The sequence below is a fragment of the Apus apus genome, chromosome 4 (assembly GCF_020740795.1).
Source record: "Apus apus isolate bApuApu2 chromosome 4, bApuApu2.pri.cur, whole genome shotgun sequence".
NCBI classification, from domain to species: Eukaryota; Metazoa; Chordata; class Aves; order Apodiformes; family Apodidae; genus Apus; species Apus apus.
The window spans coordinates 63,766,865-63,793,705 of NC_067285.1; the positions used below are offsets into that span (position 1 = coordinate 63,766,865).

The following is a 26,841-nucleotide window of genomic DNA, read 5'->3' on the forward strand; positions in this document are numbered from 1 at the left end:
AACTAGGTAGTGCTTGGTCTCAGCACAGAAGTACATCCATACGTCAACTTAAACTTGTCAACAAGCCTAATGTTCACTGATAATAAAAATGGCAGAGCATTAATTTATGGTTTGTAGTATAACTACAAGCATCCTTCTCAGCTCCTCAATACAACTTCACTTTAACAAAACCTTCATATCTCTATAGTCAGCACAGGTCTTAACTGAACAGGCTTCTCTCAAAATGAATCTTGATAAATATGTTAATAGATGGAATTAGTATTTTGCTGTTGAAGTGAACTGACTCAGCGACCAAATTAGCTTCATGCCAAAGTTACATTGCAAATGCCAGTCACAACAAATTCACATATAAAGTTCATTTATTACCCAAGTCCAACACTCTTCCTGTGAAAAAGTAAATGATGCTACAATTAAAATCTTGCATTTGTGCAAAGCAATTGCCTCAAGATCATATACACATCATCTTACATTAGAAAGCATGAAGAACAGTTTGGACGTCAGAAACTTTAAAAGAGTAATATTTAGCCTTGGTGTGGTTTTATGTTTCAGTTTTTGTCTCTAACATGGAGTCAAAATGAGTTGAGTTGGGTTTAAGCATTACACGGGCACATAAATTTAAGCCTTCTGTTCACAGACCTCGAACCCTTCTCATGTTTTAGGCTTCTAAAATTTTGACCTTAACAATTCAGAAGCTCTGTATCTTCTGCGCAGTGGCAACAATAACGCACCTAAAATGCAACTGTGTAGTTCAGCATTCAACCACGCCTCCAGGGCAGTATCTGCCAAGTGATTTTTATTTGGCTCTTCTCCCCTTAGGAATTAGTTTTCAAGGCATATACATTGGCTTATTATGGACAAAAATACTACTGCCTTCTGTTAAGCATTAGCCAGAAAAGTAAGTATTTTTTTATGCAACAGCAAAGGGGCTGTAGCAGTCCCCCAGGATACATCAGACCCAAGTTCCAACTCTTCCTCAGCATAAGGAAATTCAATATACACAATACTGTCATATTGGAATGCTCAAAGGGAATTCTTCATACCACTGAAATGGTTTCACCTTTCATGGTACTTGTGAAAACTCTGGAAAATGGAAAACTCGGGACTGTGTTTTTTATGCCCCCTTGAAAAAAAAAAAAGCTTATAAAAACCATACAAATATACTGATTATAAAAAAAAAAAAAGATTCAAAATATCTTACATACCAATAGTAGAAAAGTGCAAAAAGAAGCAGTGTAAATGTACAAAGGCAAATTAGATGTCTGTTATGATTAATCCAGATTATATAAATCATACGTCAGTGTATTTAAAACAAAGTTTTGTGAGGTCTTGTTTTAACCTTTGGGATTTGTGGCTAAACATTTTCTCTTTTGCAATGACTTAAGTACTTCTCTGGTATAGCAGCTGAACCAGATCCAAGTAACAGTACAGAGAAGGCACTCTAATGCAAGGCACTTAATTATATCTGAAACACTTTTAAAAAACAAAGCAGCAATGATCAAGGTAACTTCCAAGCCTAAGTGGCATATTGACTATAAAAAGGATTTTATTTAGGGAAGGGTTTCATGCAGCTGTCTTCACTAAACTCTAAATACTTTCTAGAAGTACATTAGACAGAGAGCCTAACATTGACTGTGTGGTTCCTTTTTTCTCTCTGATCCTTTCCTCTGAGGAAAATACAATATTGCATAGGAAGTTTTTAATATTTCATTTCTATTAGTAGGCAAGTCTGGTTTAAGCAGACAGTAAGCACCTGAAGATGTACACAGAATGATAGAGTGGTTTGGGTTGGAAGGGATCTTAAAGATCATCTAGCTTCAATGCCCCTGCATGCGCAGCACCACCTCCCACTAGACCAGGTTGCTCAAAGTCCCATCCAACCTGGCCTGGAATGTTTCCATGGAGGGGAAAGCCACAACCTCCCTGGGCAGCCTGTTCCAGTGTCTCACCACCCTCACAGGAAAGAATTTCTTCCTATTGTCTAACCTAAATCTACCCTCTTCCAGTTTAAAACAATTGCCCTGTGTCCTACCACTACAGGCCCTTGCAAAAAGTTCCTCCCCACCATTCCTGCAGGTCCCCTTCAGGTACTGGAAGGCCACTATTAGGTCTCCCCAGAGCCTTCTCTTCTCCAGGCTGAACAGCCCCAATTCTCTCAGCCTGCCTCCATAGGAGAGGTGCTCCAGCCCTCTGATCATCTTCTCGGCCCTCCTCTGCACTCACTTCAAGAGCTCCATGTCCTTCTTTTGATGGGGGCTCCAGAGCTGGACACAGTACTCCAGGTGGGGCCTCACAAGAGCAAAGTGGAGGGGGAGAATCATCTCCCATTTTGTAAGAGGATTTAATAATGACAAGATTTGTGGTGATTTTTTGCACCTCTCTTCTAGGCTGGAAAGTTGCTTGCTTCAAGTTCTCATTCAACAAGCAATCCCCCTTTAAGTGTTAAACAACCACAAGAAGGAACAATCCTTGATGCATAACTTAAGTTCTACTTTTGCCCTAAGAAACTGAGGCAGCACACACTCGTGGAGCTGACCTCTACACAGGAGTGACTCTCATGGTTGACAAGAGCCAAGTTCTGACATGAGCGCTCCTTACAATTTGCCTGGCACTGGTGCAGTCAGGAGGGTTAAAACTGCAACTAAAACATGCAGTCCTCTAGCCTGATGGGGGTTTGCTGCAGACTGCCACGTCCTAGGTATGCTTCAGTGCTTCCTTTTCTGTCTTCTCACCCCCGTTGCCACAAAACAACTCACATCCCACTGCCTCCCCTCCAGCCTGAGTCACAGTCCCACTTCCCCACGTCTTCTTCAACTACTACATTTCTTCATTTTCCTTCCTGCCTGAGTCAGAGGCCCTCCTGCATCTTGACACTCCCAACACTTACATTCTTTCTTCCTCTTCGCACGCCTCACCCTGCACACACACTTCCCAAAGGAGTATTCATCTTAGGCTCCCTCTTGGTTCCTTCTTCCCATCACAGCAAAGTCAAGAAAAAAGGGGTCTGTGAGGTTGGTGGGATACCCCTGCAGTCTGGCAGTGCCACAGGTCTAGTGTGGTCCTTTATCTACCAGCTTATCTAGTACCTGAAGCCACTCAATTTAACCTGCAACCAGCTGTGGTCAAGTCCCCCCCTCACTTCCTCTGTTAGCCAGGTCCTCCAGAACAGCCCTTTCTGCTGGTGATGTTTTGAACACATGGCTCAGTCCTGCAGCTTGCATTGTTATGACATGTATTACAGATACATCTTTTTGTCACCAAAGGCACACAGTGGCTACGTTCTAGATTTAAATGTAAATGTAGAGCTTTAGAGCCAAAATAACCAACTCTAATTTTTACTCAAAACTGGTATATAGAGGATAGAAAAATGAGCAAAGACACTTGAGCACTGACAACCTCACTGAGAAAATCTTTGCCCCAACATCTCAAAGGTCTTCTGCTGTTACTGGAAATGTTAACGTAACAGCAGAACATCTAACATAAGAAAGTCCCCAAATTCCCCAGCTATTTGTTGATTCACTATGTTGGCATGATATGGCAATCCACAGTTATATATTAAACCTGCCTGCCAGTGTAATAAGGCCGACAGTGTGCATTTACGAATGCACAGTTTGAAAGGTGTAGGCACCACACCAAATCATGAGCAACCATTAATGTCTTTGTTGTTTTCTGTTTAAAACATCCAACTGTCCTAGAAAAAAATCCTTTTCAGAACACTTACTTCACCTTCTCTCTATCTCGGCTGGAAGTACTTTTGGAAAACCCTGCATGAATTTTTAAACAGTCTTGCTGTGCAGAAAGAAATAATTAGTTCCTGCTTGGAAACAATTAGAGCACAAAATATAAATTATTATATTTTCTTATAACTGAAGAGCTATTCCACAGTAATGACAAACCACAGTTTCAACCAGGTTAGGAAGTAAGCATTATAGTGATACTACTCAAGAAATAAAATCACTATGGCATTAAAATTATCTACTTTATCTAAAATTTATTATTAACTTTTTGTTTGTGATAACCTGAAACCCATGATCCTTTATTAAATCCCATTAAAAAAAAAAACCCTACTTAAAAAAACCCTGCTTTTCTAAGGAATTTTGCATATTAAGGATAGAACTAGACTTGGCCCAATGAGTTTTCTGTGACTGTGAAGTCAGTAAATTGTTGACTTTCCTGTAAGGTTTTAAAAACAGTTGCTTTCTAGTTTAGACAGGACATATATATATATATATATATATCTTTGAAAATCAGTTTTATATAGATGATAAATTTGTATGGAAGGAGTCCGGTATGAGGAATACAGAGTAAGCTTAAAAGGTACATGTAAGAGAGATCATTATGGGGAAATCAAAATTCTAATAATCATCTTTGTGCCACAGAAACTGTGAGAAAGGTGAAAAAAAATCTTGGCATATAATGCATAAGCCCTTTAATCCTACAGAGAAGCATCTTACTGAACAATTTTATATCGTAATAAAAACACACTGCAAACAAATGATTGCAGCGTTAATTTGTTGGGTGCTTGTCCATATTTGTCAAGAGCTTTCCTCATCAGAACACTTTATCTTGAAATAAAATTATCTGTACCATGTGTGTCTCTTGATTCTTCCTCGCTAGTATTCAGTCAAGAAAGCTGAAGTATGCTTTAACTGAAACAGTAAGCATGTCTTCATTTTTATTTTTGCAACAGCATTTATTGTTACTTTAGGGTGGAATTTTACCTATGGAGAAAAAAAGCTAATTGCTTATTTCATTTTACCGTTCACTGCTGTCAAGTGTATAAAACACTGCAAACAGAAGTGATTTGCATTTTCAACAAAAGAAAGCAATCTGCAACTCAGAAGGTATCAGCTACCTCCTGATACAACAGGATCAAACAGATCAGTTTTCATGTGAAAAGATAATAGCTATATTGGAGACATATTATTGGAGATAAAAATTAAGAAAAACTTCATACACCTAAATAAATTCTTACTTCCTTCCTCCTTTAATATTAGCTATTCTACTAAACTAAGCAAGAGAAACAGTTTTCTGAATTCAAACAAGAAGTAATAATTATAAAGAACTTTAATAAGCAAAACCAGACCTAGGTTGATCAAACAGCTGATACTGGCTGAGATGTAACACACTTCTATTTGATATTCCTGTTCTGGGACCATACTGGAAAAACTGCATATCAGACCTTTGCAGAATCTTATTTTTTTATTTTCAGTAGTTTGTTTCAAAACTGGAATCTGAACTTTCAAACTAGTGTTATTATTCAGGAAATTGTCAGGTACTTTTAATACCAGACTGCCACTTTACAGGAAACAGAGAAGTCACCAAAAAGGAAAAACAGATTCAAATTATACCGGAAGTTGTATATATTCTACATTTTACTGGAGAAAAACAAGAACATCTTAAGAGTTACTACAACAAACGAAACAATGATTAAAAAAAAGCACACATTACACTCTGGCAATACAAACATGTAGGTCACTGAAGATGCAAATTTAGAAAAAAATACAAAATAATGTATAAAACCAAGTTGCTCAAAGCTCTTTGGTCACTCAAACCATTTAGATAATGGAAACTTTCAGGTTTCTGTACAAACCAGGAGAAAATCAGATTTGCCTCAGTACTGAAAGTTTTATGAGGGTAAGAAAGAGATGCCTAGGGGTATAATAATAGTAAGCATAGTTGACAACCTTGAGATGGACTTGGTGATCTTAAAGGTCTTTTCCAACCTAAACAATTCTATGATTCTAAAAAAAAAAAAAAAAGTGTAAACAAAAATGCCTCTGAAAAGAGTGTCACAAAAAAACAAACTGGAAGAAAAACCAAGACAATAGCACAAACAAACAGCAACAGTTCCTACCTGTTCGTAGCGGCAAGTCTGAAGTGATGTAATTTGTATTATTGAATAATGCATTCATTCCCATTAACTGATCCATTGCAAACATCTATATTAAAAGAAAATACATATTTCATTACTAATTTTATAAAGCATCTATCAGCAAAGAATGTCCAGGTTCTATCCAAATACTGAAACTGCAAACACCCCGGTACAGTATGTAAACAGTTTGTATTTTTCTGGCAACAACAGCGCAAAGTTGGTAGTATTGACCAAGTTTCAGCAGTATCATGAGACCACACTGAGTTCAGCACAGTTTCTAAGCACACATTTGCTCAAATGCACTAACAGCTGAATATTCAAGAGAGCTCAGATGACAAATTCTGAAAAGCAAATTCATAGTTGTCTTGTCCAAAGTCTTGTTGAAAACCTACGAGTTTTCATTTCTACTTCTGTGATTAAACCCCATATGACTACCTTCCTTATGAAAATATTTACAATGCAATAAAACAGTATACTCAAGTTTAATTTTTTAAAAAACATTGACATGTCTTAACTAATTTAATTGTTGTCAGATACAAAAGTATCTTCTTCTGAAGTGGAGAAAGCATAAAGGTTTAAGTAATTTATTTTTGGAAATTAAGATGAGTAGAAATGATCTGTTCTTCACTCAAACTTTTCAGTAAAGCACCATTCTCACAACTTAAATGAATCATAAAATGACCTAATGAGATCAGGAAGAGCTTCTGAAAAGCCAGGCCTACTGATCTCTGTGAGTGAAGGAACACTTCAGTCATCAACGTCAATGCAAATTTCACAAAAAAATTATACAAAGGGGCCTTTTTGGACATAAGTGGTCACCATGGAGAAATTTCAGACGAAGTGTCACAGGCAAGGCACAAAAATGAGTATTTTTTCAATTGCTTCCTCCAGCAAGCCTAGCCTTCCTTTTCATTTCAGCCATTTCATCAGTGGCAAGGCACTTTACAGGTCACAAAAATACCTTAGAAAAAAAAACCCCTACATTTTCCCAAACCTGATTTCTGCCAAGAGCTGGAATGCTTTTATATTTCCATGTTGTCAAGCCAAGGAAATGACAGGACAATATCACAGGCAGCCAAAAAAGAGCTGGAAGAGAATACAGGGATACTGAAAAAAAACAAATCCACTTACTTGGGGATCAGATACTCCCATAATATAGGAATCTTCTCCTGCCATTTTAAGTCCTGAAACAGAAGCACATAATCCTAACTCATTTTTTGTCCATGTACAGCAACAGAGAAACTGGAAAAAAGCAAAAAGCCCCATCTCTGATCCCTCTAATTTTACTCATAATGTTAATGATTTCTAAAATACTCTCTTAAGTTCCTCAGTATTTGCGCGGTGCAGCCTAAGGACAGGACAGGCTACAGCTAGGATTTTCCATGCCTGGAAAAAGCAACTAAAAATTACAGTCCAACCCCTTAAGTAAAAATTTATTAAAATCAGGAATTAAATTTGTTTCTGCCTTTGCTCTGACTGTTCTGCAAATCATTAGCATAGTTCAGCAAAAGCAGGACTCCGCATTTTTATGAAATAAAGACACTTCTGAGCATTCATGAAATGAATGAGTTTTCTTCTGAAGTACTACTAAAGGCAAGATCAAGATGTCCCAGAAAGAATATCCAATATTTTTTTTATTTAAATAAAAACAAGAGTCAAACACTGATTACTTTTGGACACCTTTATTTCCAGAGGTCCACAAGTGCTCGGCACCCACAACTCAGTGCTGACAACAACAATCATGGATGTACAATAAAACCCTCTCTCATAAGTCTACATGTAAATGCCGGACACTGAGAAAGTTTATCCTGGCTTAGTTTTCTTTGGGACAGTAGCAAGCCAGTTGCAGAGCCTGGAAATTTTCTTTGGAATGTATTACGTCTATTATAAAAGACTAGTGTTATTTCATGTAGTCATTACTGAAAGAATTACAGTTTCATTTATGCTGACCTTACTAAAAAGGGAACATTCAAAAATACCTGTAGTGACTATTTCAAGAGAGTCATGTCTACATGCAACCAGACACTCTAAAAAAGGTTAATAACTAGTAGAAGATAGAAACATATAGTGGCCTTCTTATTGCACCATAATGAACATGAACCATGTTTTCTAGCAAAGTGAACTATGAAAACCTACTGCATTACGAAAGGGAGTGGTCAGTGATCAATAAACCAGTATAGAAAAACTGAGTCACCATGTGCATTTCCAAAGGAACTAGAAAGGCAAATATCAAAAAGAAAATTGGAATATTCAGGTACTTCCCTTTGACAGAGGCAAAGATGACACAAAGCCACCCATTGGATACAAGCAGAAAATGAAATAAAATTAAAGATTGAGGAATAGGAGACAGTACCCAGATGACTACAAAGAAAAAAAGAGGTCCATGAGGGTAAATTATTTTTTAACCTACAAAATAAAAGTACTTGTCTGTTTGTAATTCAGTTTTAGAGATAAATATTTACTGGGTAATATTTATTTATAGTATTTGAGCAAACCACAAATTTTGGCTTTCTGCCAAAAATCAGTAACAGCTACAATAAACAGCCACAGTCATCCATGCTGTACTTCAGAGAATTGTTTTGGTTGGAAAAGACCTTTAAGATTGTCCAACGATTAACCTAGCACTGCTAAGCCAACCACTAAACCATGTCCCTAAGCACCACAACTACATGCCTTTTAAATACCTCTAGGGATGGTGACTCTACCACTTCCCTGGGCAGCCTGTCCCAGACCCTGACAAACATTTGTGAATAAATTTTGCCTAATATCCAGTCTAACCACCTCCCCCCCAGGTTCAACTTGAGGCCATTTTCTCTTGCCCTGTTGCTGCTTACTTGGGAGCAGAAGCCAACCCCCACCTCACTACAACCTCCTTTCAGCTAGTTTGTAAAGGGCAATGAGGTCTGCCCTCAGCCTCCTTTTCCCCAGGCTAATCAACCCCAGGCCCCTCAGCTGCTTCTCATCAGACTTGATCTCCAGACCCTTCACCAGCCTCTTTGCCTTTCTCTGGACTCATTCCAGCTCCTCCATGTCCTTCTTGTACTGAGGTGCCCAAAACTGAACACAGAATTTGAGGTGCAATCTCACCAGTGCAGTACAGGGGTACAATCACTGTCCTACTGCTGCTGGCCACACTACTCCTGATGCAGGCCAGGATGCTGTTGGCCTTCTTGGCCACACTGCTGGCTCATATGCAGTGACTGTCAATCATCACCCCCAGGGCCTTTTCCTCAGGACAGCTTTCCAGCCACTCTTCCCCAAGTCTGTCACATTGCATGGTGTTGTTGTGACCCAAGTGCAGGACTCAGCACTGAGCCTTCATCACCTAATACATCAGGATTTCAGCAATACAAAATATCTTAGTCAACACATAACCTCACAGGCACATTCAGCAAAGCACTATTTTAATCAATAATTTGCTATGTTATTAACAGTCTTCATGGAAAAAAGCAAACATACAAGGCATACAAAACCATCACTATACAACAAACTTTACTAATATGTTTTTATTTGACATTCTGTTTGATAGTAAGACTATAATCTTCATTACCAATTGACAAGTCACTGAAATAACTGTAATTTAGTTTTTGGTAAACAATTTCCACTTAAAGGTGTACACATTACAAAAAAGAATCTGAAGACCTCAACAGCCAACGTGTTTTGGAACTGTCAGAAAACACCCAACCTGCTGATGCACACTGATTAGGTAACTGGTGAGTGTAAATGTCAGATTTCTTCTGCATAAACAGAAGAAAAACTGGTCCTGAAAGTCTTGTTTTGTGATCTCTCATTTTTAATCAATATTTCATGAGCCACATATGCAAAATTGTGTTCTAAAATACCTAAGTACTCAGCTAACACAGTAAATGTGCTTGCTCAGAACAAAAAAGATTCTGAGGAGCAAAAAGAATAGGGTCTGCCCACTTGCCTGTTTGCTTAACGTATAGTTCCTTGCAAAACTTTCAAAGCATCTCACCATGTTTTCTGTAAGCCAAACAGGATAAATTTAACAGTTCTATCATCTTTGCCCTACTCCAGTTCCTCAGCCCTTACTACTCTCGTTCCAGGAGAACACTGGGAGAAGAGCAGCTCTCACACCTGCTGCACTTCCTGGTCACGTTTACACTTCTACAAGACACGACTTCAAAGTGAAAAAAATATGGCAGACGTAGTATTTCTGAAAACTTTTCATTTCAAATACTTTGGCAAACACTATAAATAACACTAATAAACATTAGAATCCATACAGAAATAAAATCTATGTCCATCTGAATCAGTCCTTCAATTGAACCTGATCAAAATAGTAATTTCTGCCTTTTTAGCTGATGCAATTAACAACGCCATGAGAGCAAACCAGCAGTCACTAAAGATGCACATTACACTCAGAAGCAGCAAGGTAACTACCCACATGCTACTGCTGTAGGTACGTACTAATGAATTTGTACCCAGGTATTGAACACAATCTCTCTCCCACCAAAAGCACAGATCCCTCTTACTTGAGACCTTTTGTGTTTGTTAACAGTCAGCTGCAGCACTGGAGCGAAAGGTTAAAGACATTCTCTCTGGCTTGAATACTAAGCCACTTTATTAGGAACATGATAATTTAGATGTGCAAACATATGCCTTTGTGTATATAAACTGCCACTTGATTGCCTTGTCAGGGCCTACACAAAAATTAACCCGGAAGTTTAAAAGGACACCCCTAAATAACTGAAAATACTCTCAGTTTCACTATATGTTTTGTTCTCTTTCAAAGCCAAACAAACAACAAAAATGTTCTAAGAGCTCTTCCTCTAAAGCAGAATTTGTTTCCTTGGGATTTATTTAGTTAACAAACCCCTAAGCTTCCTCTTCCTACAAGAAAATTAGGGCAAACCCAGGGAGTCAGTAACATGATTAAAAACCAACAAGACAATTGCAAAAAACATACCCTAGTATTAACTGTACTACTTTTAATTAGCCTCTTCCCTTGCTGTTTCTTTCTATGCACCTTTCCTACATGCATGAAGTGGTAAGATTAGCATCTACCACGGGCAGCTTTGGTCAATCTCCTTACATGGACAGTATTTTCGGGCAGAGATTGTTTTTATCCAAGCTGTATTTGCTGCTATATACATCTTGGGGAAGCCAGGTCAAAACCACCTCTCTCATTCCAAGATGACTGGGATTCAAGTTTGTGTTACCATACATGCCTGTTTCCCACATGATCTCCAGTTCCCACAGACTGTAGTGCAAACTTGCATCTACAACTAAAAAAAAAAAATACCCCTATATCTGCAGACCACAATCAACCACGACAGTCTCCACCCTGGAGATCATCTGAAGTCTTTCAGATAATGGGGCACAGGAAACTACACATTTCAACTCAGTGTTTTTTTAGTGTGAAAATTCAGAAGTTGGTGAAAGTAATTTACCTCCTAGTACAAGGTGAAAAAGTAAAACTCAGCTAAACTTGTCCAAAACAACACAGCTGTGCCTACTGAGGGACTGTAGGAGTGTACGCATGTGCATTTGCTTGTGTGCAGTATTCCTTTCTCCCCACATAGGGCCAGTTGCCATTGTGAAAAAGATTAAAAAAGGAGGAAAAAAAACAACTAGGAAGATACATACACATACATATATGGATGATACAGGTGCTGCACCAACCAAACCTACCAACATAAGGGCAGTTACTTTGCATCAGTACCCCTCCTTCATAACCAAGTAATACCAGATACAAGTAGGCACTGCTGGAAGAGCACGAGTTCACTTATTGTATTTCAAATTTGTTTTAAAGCTTAAAAAGGATCAGGCATTTAAAATGGAAACAACATAATGAATGCACAAATGCTCTCATCCAGGAACAAAAATTCTCATTTCTGTTTATCTTGATCATTCAATTGCAGGTCTCACCTGCTGTTCTCCAACATCCACTGTATCTAACTACTTTTAAAAAGCAAAGACAGGTTTCTTTATTCAACTTTTATTAGCTCCCAATTTTTTGCAGTCCAGATCCTTCCCTCTGCTGTTCCTCTTCAACTTTCTGTCCTAAATTTTAAAAATTAGGTAAACCATTTTCCTTTTTGGTACCAGTATCCACTCCCCACAAACAGGGAAAAGGTCTTCTTCCTTTTTCCTTGCTACAGACAAGCATAACCCAATGCAAATTTCATCACCTATGAGGAATCAAGGAATCAAGCTTTAATGTTTGGTTCAGACACTATTAGTCCAGTTATTTCCGAAAACGTGTCTTCTAAAAAACTAAAACTTTAAACCTAATTATTTTTCTTTCTAGCTTTATTCTCATACTGGCCTAGCTAAATATCTGAACAGTAAAAATACTAACAAATCAGGAAGACTTATTCCTCCAAGCAGGAAATAACTGTTATCTGACATAGAACACCACCTTCCACTCCTCCAAAAAAATAATCTCTGCCTATTTTAAAGTGCACCAGTGCCCTTACTGATTAAGTTAACATTTCACATAGGACCAGAGAAAAAAAACCCATAAAACATGACATACTGTTCCTTTCTCAGATCTTTAAAGAGAAATATGGTAAGCAGGTCTCTACTTTGAAATCTGTATTATTCGAATATAAATGCATTTTTAAAAATCAATCTGCAGAAATGAAGGATGAACAGTATCACCAACTTCTCCATTCCCACAAAGTCTCACCTCATCATAAGAGAGCATGATGCCTGGTGGAAACTCTCACCAGCTACTCATCTCTTTTAAACTTTTTGTACTTTGAGCAAACCAAATAAAAGCAAAGCATAACACCTGATGTGACAGGATGTCCCTTATATTCCCTGAAAATGGATGCAAACAACTAGCATCAGGTATCTGTCTGCTGTTTAAAATACAAAAGAGATCAACTAATCTTTAATAAAACTTGTCCACTATTCTGTAATTAGCTCAGTATAAAGACTTGAGTTAGGTCAGATTCATATTTAATGGAAGGTTTGGTTACAGCACAGATCAATTTAAAAGGATGGAAATTCAGGCACACTGTGTAAAAGGTACACTGAAGGTACACCTACATCAGTGAATCATCTTTATTCCCCAGAGTTCATTATACTTGTGAACTGGAATTAGTCTTGATGGTTCAAATAAATTGCTATGTTGAAGAATATCCATTTCTTTATGTTTTACACAAACCTGTTCTAACCTTTCTAGGCTAGATTTCAGAAACCAAGCTTGAAGATGAGAAATTCAACTACCACACTTTAGCTGGATTAATACACTAAAAGCACAGTTCTTCCTGCAAGCTTTCTACCAGTGTTTTTCCTTTTTACCTTGGCTTTCATTGCTATTCACCTGTTAAAAATTGATTTCTTTAACTTGACACTGAATGAAAGAAATTCATTGTCATTATCAGCTTCTTTATTTTGCTTATTAAAAATAGACAGCAATGAAAGCAAGTCAAAGACAGTTGTATTTTATAAATATTGTATTTTAAGTATATTTTTGCTATATTTTGCTATAAAACATGGCAGGCTGATCGCAGTGAACTATGCACTTAGGAACAGCTCAGAGCTCTCCAAATTCCTGCAGCAGCTATGCAATGTTGAGGTAGAAACAGTAACTGCTGCGCTGTATGGTCTCTACAGTGCATTTTACTTGGTAACATTTACTTATTTCAGTGGCAACTATGAATCCTTGAAGCTCACTTTTGTATCCTTTGCAAAACATAATCTTGTACCTGTATAGAGACAATTGTTTTAGAGATCAGCATTTCCCAAATGGGAGATGCTGGTAAATCTACTGTGCTATAATAGATGCTGTGAGTTGCTGGGTCAGGGCTGGAAGCAGGACAAGAGTTGCTGAGATGATTCTGGCAAGAGGACAGAGCAGGCTGCTCTGACAGAACAGATACACTGATCCAGGATGCTCAGTCTCAAGCCTTCACTACTACAGTGCCTTCAAAGTCAGGAAGCTGCCCATCCCTTTCAATGCGTGGCCCTTTCACCTCAGCTCTCTAACCTCTTCTGAACTTGATCTAGCACTTCATTTCCCTTAGAACCCAGTTACTTCTTCCAAAATACTGGGAGTACAGCTTCAAAGCTAAAACCTTTGGAGCAGATTATACTCTTAGAGAAGTACAAGGAAGGAAAAAAGGAAGTTTGAGAACTGTTCTTTTCTATCTCTGCACAAAGCAGCAGGTCATACATATACACAGGCTTAGGTCTTCTGACACTTCAGAAGACACACAAGTTAGGTCAGGAACCTACAGCAGTTACATGGACAATTGCTGCATGTGTCCTTCTCACCATTTCAATTTTTTTAAGGCTGAATAAAAGATGCTTTTCTTAAGAAAAATAAATCCCATTTTTGTTAAAAGCAATGTAACAACAGTGGGAATATTGTACAGGTAGGATTCCAAACAGTTGCTGGCATTTGAACGCATATTGTCCAATACCTGTTAGCTACCAGCACCTTGTACTTCCATTACTGCTGCCATGAATGAAGCTGCTGCAGAAGAAAATTTCCTGGAGAGCAAGCGTAGGAGAGCAGAGCGACATCCCCATCCCAAATACTAATCAAGCAGAATTTTCACACAGAGAAGGTTTAACCAGTGGATATTTTATTTACATTGTTCTCAACTACTCTTTTTCATTGCATCCATTTTAATAAATTATATTGTTTCTGAGGTCCCTGGGCAAAGGTTAAATCTGAACTAAATATTTATCACTTAGATGAAGGCTGTCCTGATGTAGTCTGAAAAAACTGGGAAAATGCAAGTTATATGCACACACATTTTTATTTTTTAAATAAAAGAAAAAATGTGCTACAAACAGCAAATTCCTGGATTATTCAAAATGAGAGGTGATAAAGAACTAAAGTATTCTGAAATATAACAAGCAAATAGAATTGAAATATTAAGGGAACATCACACATACTTTCACTCATTATTGGCACAGATCCCTTAAGCACAAACAGGAAAGAAAAAGCATTTAAAAAACCCTAACAAGTGATTGCTAACTTGTTCAAGCTGACAAGGAGCTCCATCTTTTTTGAAGGATTTAACTCCATAATGAAACAGATTTGAAGTTTGCCTTTAAATGTTAAAAACTTACTGACATCTCACCTCCCGTCTACGTTTTCAATACCTGGGGCCTGTTTTAAGGAAACTGTTCTCAGTATAAAACTCAGCGATGCCCAGTTTCTGCAAAAGCAACACACAGAAGTTGTTGTTTTGTTTGTTTTGTTTTTTTACTATCCTTCAGCTGCTACAAAGACATATAATCTCTGAATAAAGTTTTGAGTATAATTCCTCAATATTATCTTTAAAATATTTTTTTAAATCGTCACAAAAATGCAGCACCACACAACTCAGACCTACTTTGCTCAAATTGCCAATACCAGTATACTTTGCTTGGAGGAGGCAATGAAATACGGAGGTACTTTAGTGTAGCTAATTCTGCATTTTACATGAAGAAAAAGAAAATATATATGGTTACTGCTTTTCAAACGAACATAAAAGTTGAAAGGGGGAAAAATCCTAATAGCAAGAGTAGCGTCCTCCCCACACATGGTCTGTCAGCTCCACCTAAATCCTAAACAAAGGATTTTTACCTTGAGATTAGAATAATTTACAACATCTTTTAAGGCTTTACTTCTGAAACTGTCTACAGTGCTTCAGCAAAACATTTATGTTTAAATGAAAACACTAAAGGAGATTCACTGAATTATTTCTATGCTCAAAATTGGATGCAAACTTAGTGCCTGGCTGACCTAAGGGCACAGCTAATGACAACTGTAATTATGATCTTATCAATGCAGAACTTCATAAAAGGTTCACAGCTTATTTAAAGGACATAAAATTACAACTTCCACTACTAAAACACCCATGTCAGAGATACAGGTGACCAAGGCCAGGAAATTTCTTTTTTATTATTTGCCTGCAACATCCTTTTTTTTTTTTTATTTTTATTTTTTTAATGGTGTGTTACTTTGTGTCTGAGAACCAAAGAAAAGCTATCAACACGTTGGAAAACAATAAAAATAAACTAACTCTAGAGTCTTCATTAGTTACAGGCTGCTTTTTCCTCTTTCGTTTTCCTGAGCTGCAAACACGACGACGCCTTAGAATGACGTCTTGGTTAATGCTTTCCTAGAATGGGCAGCTACATTCTCTTTTGAAAAAAAAAAATGCTTTAACTGAAACGCTATTTCAAAAGCTGATACTTCACAGCACATTGACTCTGGGTGCCAATAAACCCCAAGAGCTGCATTTTCAGCTCTGTCTTGTGTAGCACCTTCCAGCAGGTGAGGCACAAGGCAAGGTGACAAAGAATTTATCCACTGAAGAACTAACGTTCTCTGTGGAGAGAATAAACGAAAAGAGGTCTTCTGAAGCACAACACAGGCAAAATACGGTCGGTACTTTAAAACTTGTTTGAAAGGACAATGTGCATTTCCTTTCAAATGTTAGCCTTTAGTCAGATTTTGAGCACTTCGAAACAGGAAGCTGACAGGCAGCAGCAGCAAGGCTGTTGCGATCCCTTGCCTACAAAGCTTTACCCGGCAAACGCTTACAGGCACTCCTGTTTACTTATTTGAATGAAATTACATAGCAATACGCTGCATTATGGTAACGGCCGAACAACACCTAGCTTAACAGCACTACAGCTCGGAAATAATGCTTCGTTCTATGTTCGCAAAAGTCAACAGCGTTTCTTTGCTGAAGTTACCCTCAAAGCAGAAAGCGTCAATAGGTAAACAAGGAACAGCTGCCATGATGAAAAGCTGAGTATTTTTGGTTTTAAGGTCCAGTGTAACAGAGCAGTCTGGTAACATTCCTTGCCAGTTTCTCAGTTTTACAACTTACTACTAAATAGCCTTGGAAAAAAACCCAAACATTTACTGCCTTTGGAAGTAGCCTTTATTTACGCTACTTGTGACACTCGGCAAGCCCCACCCAGAGCCAGGATCCCCGGAGCTGCCAGGAAGGAGCCGGTGCTGGCTCGCCAGCCCTGCCTTGCCCAGGCCCGCCCGCAGAGTCCGAACCGCGTCCCGCCTGTCACCTTCGAAACCAGAGGCACAAGAAGCTGCCGCCGCCCTTGCCGACACGCACCCGCCACACCGCCAGCGTAAGCTGGGCTTTCAAACTCTTGCCTTTCACTCTACAACTCTTCACAGACTTCCCCCCCCCCCCCGCAGCTGGGCAATATTCGTGCACTAACAAAGTGCAGTTTTTCAAACGTGCAACAGAGAGGAAAGCGAGGTGGCAGCGGCTCTTCCCAGAAACTCCGTGCCGGGAAGAAGGGGGTGTCCAAACCCCCAGCCCGCCGGCAGGGCCGGCACCAGCGCGACCCACAGCCCCTCAGCCCACCGAGCCCCGCCACACGCCGCCGGCTGCCCCCGGCCCCTCAGCCGCCCCGCAAACCCCACGGGCGCTCCGGGAGACCCACGCCCGGGCCGACAGGCGAGCAGCCGCCCGGCTGGCCCGGGGGACACGCTTCCCGGCCGCAACCCCCCCCCCCCCGCCGGGGCCGCCACGCTCCCCGCGGCGCTCCACCCGCGCCCAGCCCGCAGGGTGAGCCGCCCGCTCCCAGCCCGGCCTCGCTCCGCACCGCGCCGGGCCGAGCGGCAGCGCAGCCCGCGGGCGCCCAGGGGTCAGGGCAGAGGGAAGGGAGGCAGCGAGCGGCAGGTCAGGGCCCGCCGGAGGCTCACCCGGGGCAGGGCAGGGCAGGGCACGGCTGCCGTCCTCCTCGTCGTCCTCTGCCGCCGCGGGACCGGCCGCACGTCCCCGCTCAGCGCCGCGCCATGGAACCGGCGTGACGCCGCCCGCGCCCGGCGCCGCGCGGACTTTCCCCCGCCCGCCCCCCGCTCCCGCTGCTGCCGAGGGCAGTGGAGCGGCACCGGCACCGGCCCGCGCGGCCCGCGCAGCCCCCGCCCCCGACCCGCCGCGCTTCCTGGCTGGAAATTCCCGCTGACGCTCCGGCAGCGCAAGCGGGCGGGCGGGAGAGGAGGGGCGGGGCGGGAGCGGGCGGCCGCGGCGGGGCAGCGCGGGAGCGGGCGGGAGGAGGTGCGGCTGTGCCTGTCCCAGCACCGCCGGCCGGCCCAGGTGGTCCCCGCTACCTCGGGGCTCCGGGGCAGCCCACCCCGAGCAGGTTCCGCGACGGAGCGAGCGGGACGGCGCGGAGCCACGGAAGCGCCTGCCACCCGCCCGCCGGCGGCGAGATCCCTCCGGCGGGGGCAGGCCCACCGCCGGGAGGAAGCCGTGCATCCCGGGGGAATTACCGCTGCCGCAGAGCAGTGCTGCCGCTGCCCGTGTGGCTTGTGGCACGGCCGCGTCCTCGGGACTTCTGTGGAGCCTGGCCCGGCCTGGTGGCCGCCACTTTCCTTGCCGGTTGACCCCTACAAGGTTTTGAAGGGAAGGAGGACTGTTGAAGCCCACTTACACAGTGCCTGGCTGGCTTTCATGGGCACTTCGTCAAAGGAGGTTTACTGATTGACTACTACCTGATGCCTGAGAACAGCACCGAGAAGAGAGTACAGGCCGTGCAGCACCATTTTCCTACGGATTTAGGCGGCTTCTGGCAGAGCAGACTGCCAGGTCAGTTAACTTCTGTTAAATAGTGCCAACTCTCAATAAGACACTCGTCTTCTTAGCACTGAAATCCAACACATTAAGCGAGTCTCCCAGACACATCTAACCAAGGAGGAGGAAAATAATCTGGTGCCACATACAATTAGCACAAATATTATGTGAAACATTTAAGTCCAAACATCTTTATGCCGAGTCTTAAATAGCTAGTTGGCTAAGAGCAAAGAGCACCTCAAATCGGTATCCAGGATGGCTTATCTGATGTGTGTTAGTCCAGAAATTAAGCAGCACACCTGAGAAGCACCTGTGGGGGATTATTACTCTGTTGCCACATGAGATGGGACTTCACTGATTATTTATTTCAGAGTTGATTTAGACTAATAAAAATCCTAATTTATAAGAAGGATTTTAAAAACCCCTAACCTCTAAATGAATGAAATTATGAGATTATTGCTTCTTGTATTGAAGCAAGGAACTGTAATCCAGAGCAAAAATGGATTCAAAAGAAATAGGGTCAAATCATAAGCCACCTACCGACAGCGACAAGAAGGAAGCAGTGTTTTTTTACAAGAGAGCTATTACAACCTTATCCTGACACTGTGTAGATAGTCCAGTCACGTCATGGAGGGAGACGACGCTGCTGAAGGTTTCCAGTCTATCCAGATGGCAGCCAATTTCATTCCTGGAAAGGGAATATATTCAGATGTTACACTTTGTGCCATATCTCTAGCTTGGAATAGAGATGTACAAATCTAAAATTAGTGCTAAGACTGTGAAAGGGAGCTTGGAAATACAAAGGATTTTCTCTGTGTCTTGATAAGAGAACTGAACTCTCATGCAGGTTACACATACACAAGTATGATAAGGCAGTCCCTTCCTGTATTTGGATTGCCACTTGTGCTCTGTGATGCAGTTATAATGATGCATTCCTGCCTTCTCTTCCCAATCCAAATTGGGAATTGAAAATGATTCAGCATTTCTAAGTAAAACACGTTTTTTTTCTTATTAAATAGGATTACTTTCTAGACACTCAAGAGTCAATATCAAGCTTCTCTGTGGAAGCTAGTGCACTAAAGTAAGCAAAAAAAGTAAGGAGAGAATTGAGCTCCAGAGCCCTTTAAGAAGGAAGTTTAGATGGATTTAAAATATGAGATGTGTTTCAAAATAAGTTTCATTTGAAAGGTGCCATGTCACAGCTAGTCAAAGGCATGCTCACAAAGCAAAACCTGTATGAACAAGTACCAGGAAATCAGACAAGGTGGAAGAGTTCCAAAACTTGAGACTTACCTGGTGGATTTATTTTAAAAGGACACATTATTAAGCACTCAGGCTCAGCTTTCCCTGTGAAATCCTAATCAGCTTCCACAAACATCTAAATTTTAAAAGAAAATCCTCTTCTCAATTACAACTGAAGTATAAATTTATTTTTCTTATAACTTAACACCGTAACAGAAATGTTATGTCTACTAAAACCCAGAACAGTACCAGGCTGTAAACCCACAATTTGACAGTATTATCTCTATGAGATACTCTAGAGAAATAAACAGCTTTAAAGCACTAACTTCTCACCTGAAGAGCCAAGTCAGCAATTATTTGTCTAATCCCGCTTTGAACCACTAGGGAAATTAGGCAGATAATATAGACTCAGGAGTGAGTGGTTTCCAGTGATGAAGTGCTGCCTCTTTCCTGGACAACACAGGTTTGTACTATCACCATCAAGATACTTCAGTACCTGGACAGTATCAGCTCGCAACTGAAGAGAAGATAATTAAAGCTGAACCCAAAAGAGCAAATGCTTATGTTGCTGGGCTGAGGGAAGCGAAGTGTTTCTAGTCATGCCACGTTACAGCCTCACAGCTGGGGAGGTGTATTGGAAGTAAGGCTTTGTAATTGTACACTTAACCAAGCTGTCTCACCTTAATAAAGTCGTGTACATTTAAGTTTCCTGGTATGTAAATGCCATCTAGGTGCTGTGTCTGTTGTCTGCCATGTTTGCTCTTGGAATACAGATCTCTTTCCAAGGCCAGAAATCTTTGCCCTCAATACTTTTTAATCTGGTAATTAATACTGTTTCTCTTCAAGAACAAAGTATTATTCTTGAGAATTAAGCTTTATTTCTCTAGGGATGTCAGAAAACAGAGAAACATGTAAGACTGGTGTAGATTTTTTAAATAATTTGTCACTTAAATTGCTATCCCTGAATTGGAAAAAAAAAAAAATCACTGAAGTTCCCTCCTTTATTTTTTTCTGTTTCTGAGGTATTTATTAGAATCATGGGATCTGTGGAGAATGGCCTGATCTTTTCATTCCCTTTGACCTAGTAGCTTTGATACTAAAACAGGAAGAGATGAGGGAAAGTCTAAAATAGCTACTGAGCAATACTTCCTTTTAAAGCTTTCTGCTGTCTGTCTTAATTGGCCTGCTAGTCCATGCTATTCAAGTATCTTTCTGATTAATCTATTATTTCTTTATCATCCAGAAGTTGCAACTTAAAAACTGAGTTGTCTTGGATGATCGTCAGTGATTGTTTTACACTCCAGTCCTCATAGTGGCTATCAATGTTTAGCCAACATGTGCTGTTGACATTGCCATTACCTCCTGTAACTTGAATCCACCAGGAACGTAAGAAGACATATGCTTTAAAAAAGTTTCTGATTTTTAAGGCAATACTATCATTCTGAGACAGGATATATATCAAGCTCTGAAGTAGACAATAGTAATTGTATTTAAAAAAAATCTAAATAGCCAAAGTACATATGCAAAACCAACTAATGTGAACTGCAGCTAGAGCAGGGTCTAGAGTTCAGTAATGCTGCTGAATTCCTACACTGAAGCATCCATGAAGAAGTACTTTCTGTTATCACTGTTTTCTGGTGGATAACGACCTGGCCTCAACTCATCAGCACTTGCAAGGAGCACCCTGCAATATTCAGAACAGTGAGATGTCTCCTGTATGTACAGAAGTGGCATCCCAAACATAGCTTTTACCTGCTTCCTACAGAGCCACAAATCAGATATGGGATCTCATATTACCTCCGCAGAGGTTCAGACCTGGAAATATGCTAAAATACTAAATTTCTAGTGGATTGGGTAAAACTACCAGAGCTGAAGTAGGAGATTTCAGTAGTAATAGCTATTGGAAAGGGGATATAAATATAGTATACTTAAATAAAAGAACCATGAGGCTGTAGACATGGCTGATGTGTGTAATTAATAGAGAAAGGGGAAACCTTTGGAGAGAGCTAGAAGTAAACAAGAAAAGGAACATTAAAGAATTATTACAAAAAATTGCAAAAGTGATCATGAAACCTTGAATAGGGTATTATTAATCTGAACTAATCTTAACAATCTAAATAGGAGTGATATGTGGCTTTTGTGCATGAGTTACAGGTAGGGGTGAATAACAGATTAGCACAGTCCTATGCACCAAGGGGGGAGAAGATATGGATGGGAGTTTATTAGATTGCCTTTTCTATATTTTCTCTTCCAGAGTCCTATAGTTTTCTTGCATTCATTAGCTGATAGGTACAGTTCTGCATCTACTTTTATCTCTTCTTCCACAAAGTAAGCCTGCCAATTAATTTATAAAACAAATCTAGGCATAAACACATTAGGTGTTAAAAGAATTACTTTAGCTCTGACATTATCTGCTTCTTTTCATGTATGACTGCTCAATATTTACTCTTAGCTGTGATAAAATACAGGGTATCACTTAAAGACATGGAAAGAACCAAGCAAAGAAGGCAATTTTATGTATGTAATTTTTTTAATAGTTAGCTTAGCCTCCCCCTCAGTTTGGCTGTGTAATGCCAGGCCCTCTTCCTTCCTTCCTTCTACATTGGCAGATAGCAAGGGGCATTACAGAGCACTCAGTTACACTGAAAATTATGCTTTATATGTTCTGTGTGAACTTGCTGCAAGGTAGCTGCTCTCAGCAGAGAGCTACCCAGGGAACTGAGAGTTGTTAGCTGAGTAGCTTGCCTGAAGCTGCTTGGAAAGACACAGACTGTTCTGAAAGTGCTGCCTAGGCTGGTCCCACTTACTAGTCCAGATTTAGAGGTTGAGCTGTGTGAGAGTGTACAACACTATGTACATGTACACTCAGAATGTAAATGGTTTAGTTTATAGGAACTATTTATAGGACCATTAGTGGAATGTACCAATGTAACAGCATGAAGGACATGCACCTTAAAGCCAAAAGCAAATTGCTACAGCAAGTAGACTCACAGTTCAGACTTGTGCTTTCTGGTAATAAATTAATAATGTACCAGTCAGTTCTTCAGAATCTGGACCTAATACAGATTGTGAGTCATTCACTCTTCTGTCGCTCAGCCACCTAACATCTTGGCCAGCCACTGAAGGCAGAGGGATGGGTTTTGCCATGAGTTCAGTGACAGCAGGTTCTTACCAGTCCACTGCATTCATTCCCTTCTCTTCCCACCTACCTTCTGTGTGTTATGACTAATACTGCACTATGATCAGTATTTCTTACATGAGTGGGTTGTTTTCTCTTTGTAGTCTTTTGCATATCTGAATGATACGTACTTCTATCTGATTACACCCATCAGAACCCAGCTTGGAGGCCCAATTGTATTCCCGAGAGACATGAGTTCTTCTGATTATATGGCTGGAGCTTTAGAGCCTCAGCATTGTTTCAACCAGTCAGCTAATGCAAACAAGAGCAGCTGTTTGATTATTGTTGTCTTTGTCACTTAGTTTTGCTAATAGTCACTTGCATTAAAACCCTTCAACTACCTGAAGGGAGGTTGTAGTCAGGTGGGGGCTCGGCTCTTTTTCCAGACAACTAGCAACAAGGCAAGAGGGCATGGCCTCAAGCTACTCCAGGGGAGGTTGCATATTAAGAAGTATTTCCTCACAGAGAGGGTAATTAGATGTTGGAAAGGATTTCCCAAGGAAGTGGTGGAGGCACTGTCCCTGGATGTGTTCAAGGAAAGGCTGGATGTGGCACTTAGTGCCTTGGTCTAGCCGATGTGGTGGTGTTGGTCATAGGCTGGACTTGATGATCTTAAAAGGTCTTTTCCAGCCTTGGTGATTCTGTGATTCTGTGTGATCTCCTCTGCCACAGAACTTTCAACATCTAAATATATAATGGAAAACAGATTATGGAAGCACAAAGTGGCACTCTTGTTACTGTTTGAACTCATGCAGTAATTAAGTCTCCTGTTTAACTGTTGGTAGAAGTAAGTTCTGATTTCCTGAACTGTTTCTATTGCAAGTTTTAAGCCTTTGTCATAATTTGTGATATTCTTCTTAAAATTCCAGTCCTGGAGTATCTGAATATGTGGCTAGATTTTGATGAAAACTTAAAACTTATGTTTAAAAAACCCTCAAAAGCATCATCATTCAAAAAAGTATACGTTAAATTGATGTGATTCTCTTTAGGCAAGTCTTGTGTATTTAGGGGAACTTATTTATAATTTTGTAATGATGGGGGGATTAACAACAGTGACTGGTGAACCAAGACAAATTACTAGTGTGATGGATGAGGTCTTCTAAAAATACAAGATTATGAAATAATATTTGGAGGGCAGAACAAAAGGCAAGTTGTCTCATGTATTTGGTTTTGTAAAAGCTTGTGTTTTCAACCTTTGCTCCAGAGCTGTGAGGGCTAGAAATATTTTAATTTTTTTTTGTAGGAAAGTATTCTGTACTAAAGCTGCAAAATCAGAAACAGTACAGGTGCTATCTAAGATTGTGATAAGATGAAACAGGCTTATGAAAAGCAAGAGAATGTGCCATAACAAGAAAAGGAGCCCTGTGACAGAGCAGAGCTTCAGGAAAAGAGAGGGACCTCAGTCTGTTCGCTACTCACGAGAAAGAGCAATGAGTGATAGTAGAGGAGGAAGCAGAGTGCTCTCCTTATTCTAGTTTCTTTCTCAGTTCCCCTCTTGATTTACTGACTGGAAGCTGAAGCCTGGATGACAATGGGACAGTCTTGTATTCTTTTTCTACCCTGTGTAAGGGCATGGTGCAGAATCTTTTAAGCTACAAATAAACATCCCAGCACTGAAGCTACAACTGGTGTGACCATGCAATTCTGTGGCTGTTCCCAAGTACATTGTCTTGGATGCTGTCACACTACAATGGCCTGTTTTGCTTTCACCACATGGTGCTGTAACATATTAGGTACATGCATTTGTACAGACTCAGGGTCTCTGTGCTGCTGAGACCTGACCTGAAAGTGCATGTGACTTTTCTCACCTGAGGGCAGGAAAATGGAATTGCAAAGTCTTCAAATGTTGCTGTTTATCTAGACGTCCAAATAAGAATATGAGACTACAGTTTAAGCCCTTGGGTGTATTTACAACAGCTCTTCCCAGCTTTAAGCATTGTGCTGCCAACAACTGACTGCACCCAAAGACACTCCCTTAGATAGCATAGTGGGAACTTAGTGCTGCTTGTATTCAGATCAACAGCAAACTCTTGTTGACCTACCTGGGTGTAGGTCTGGCGGCTGAGGGAGGATCTTTGCCTTCTCTACAGACTTGGAAAGCATGCTGACAGTGGGCTTATGTGATTGTAAATAGCAAGGCTGGGCAGCATCTGCAAAATCATTCAAGTATTTTCTTGAAGCAAGACTTAGCTTTGCAAGCTGTGTATTGTTCTGCAAGAAGATAAGGTGAATGTCTTGAAGACTTTATGAATGCTTCTGGGTAGGTTGAACTGAGTCTTCTGGAGTTCTGACAGTGGTCTAGACAGTTTAGAATTATGTTCTTGAGACAAAAATGCTATTCTTATTCTAAGGATACAGGGGAAAAAAATAAGCAGAGATAAATTAAGATTGAAAAGATGAATGTTAGGATCAATCTAAAACACTGATAATCTACTTTTCTTCACAGTTCATGCCACTAGATAGATGACTATGCCCACGCTATCACTCATGATCTGTATGTGCCACACTTGCACAAGTCATGCAGCTGTGGAGCCCACTGGATCTTGTTCCATCCCCTAAGAATACTTGGAGGAGGTGACTGTGCCATCAGAAGAAATTTATCTGTCATGGGATGTTACTATAGGACACGCCCGACTAGAAAAGTTGGACACACTGGTTTAGCACTTGCTGTTTTCAAAACATTTGGCCTCATTGACTTCAGTTGCAGATGTGTTTTTAGTAATTCTGCCATCAGACTTCAGTGCCCAAGTCAAGAACCTAGAATGTAAGGAACACTGACTGCCTGTGAAAAGTTTGGTTTAAATGATATGACTAGCATCACACAGGAACTCTGGCACAGAAGAGGAGATATTACAGTTCACTTGGTCAGGATTAAGGATATAATCCTGTCTCTTCCAGCAGTTGCCTGCTTGTTTGTTATAATCCTCCAGGCTTTTGCCAGGAAATTCATGGTGGCCCTATGGAAAGCAGTCTCTTTAATATGCACTTCTTGTCTACAGCAGCCCCATCCTAACAACTCAGCTTGATACAGATGCCCTGGAGTGGCAACTATCATGCAAAGCAATTTTGCTGTTTTGAACTGAAAATAATCTCCTCTTATTAAGAAGTTTTAATTAATAGATTATCAGTAATAGTTATAAAATCAGTTCCATTCATAATATAAAAAAAACCAACTTGTGGTTACAGCAAAAGTTTCAGAATCTGGGTTCTCTATGTCAACTTCTAGTGTATCTTCAGAGAAGAGACACTGTGACCATTTACGTTGAATGCTGGAGAAAGTGGGAGGAGCTAAAATAAAGGTAACAGCCAGTGACCAGTTCTTGTTTGGTATTGCATGTAAACCTTAATTTTATTTTATTTTTTTTTCACTTTGCAAACAAATGAGCAGCATGTCAAGCAAACAAATCTCCAAATCCTTATTTGAAGGACTTATTCTTGGTCCTCCACTGACATGCAGTAGTGTGACTTTTATGGTTGCATGAAACACCTATGGTGTGAAGCATTAAAACTTCACAGCTACCACAACTCAGTCTCCTGATCTACTAATAGTTTAATTAAGCTGTGCCTTTTAGAAGGGCAGTTTTAAAACGTTGAAAGTCTTGAATAAACTTAAAACTGGAAGAGACAGGGTAATATTTAATCAATGTATATATGATTCATCTTCCATTCTTCCATTCTATAAGACAAAGTCGCAGGAGGAGCATCTCTAGCTGTAAAATACTGGCTTCCTGAAAATGGAGCTAATGATGCCCTCTTTAGAAGATGCTCTGCTTATGCACAGTACCAGTTGAAACAGAAATGTTTAGCAGGAAGGTAAACCCAAAACCTGGACTACTGAGTTATAAATCTCTTGGCACCTTTTATCATGATGACTTAGATAAAAAGTCCACCCCCACTAACTTGTATCTGAGACCTGAGACTGTCAGGTATCATGGCATCTCAGGCATTTATTAGTTCTTTGATGTTACCAAAGTTGAATAATCCTCCTCATCCTCGTGCTTTTTAGAAGAAAAAGATTTCTG

The 26,841-nt window shown here is 40.4% G+C and overlaps 1 protein-coding gene across 4 annotated transcripts in view; it reads right to left on the reverse strand.

The window, feature by feature from the left end:
* Positions 1–17,656, reverse strand: part of NFKB1 (nuclear factor kappa B subunit 1) — a 57,753-nt gene extending 40,097 nt beyond the window's left edge. For 2 of the 4 annotated variants that reach the window (XM_051617686.1, XM_051617689.1), the window contains exons 1-3: positions 17,529–17,615; positions 7,004–7,056; positions 5,855–5,939 (exon numbers count right to left, since the gene is read on the reverse strand). In XM_051617686.1, coding sequence (XP_051473646.1) covers positions 5,855–5,939; positions 7,004–7,048 — 130 coding nt within the window. In that variant the 5' untranslated portion in view covers positions 7,049–7,056; positions 17,529–17,615. Of the gene's footprint in view, positions 1–5,854; positions 5,940–6,691; positions 6,775–7,003; positions 7,057–17,528 lie in introns of those variants that run through there. The other 2 variants (XM_051617690.1, XM_051617688.1) reach the window with 2 other exon arrangements.
* Positions 17,657–26,841: the final 9,185 nt, after the last annotated feature.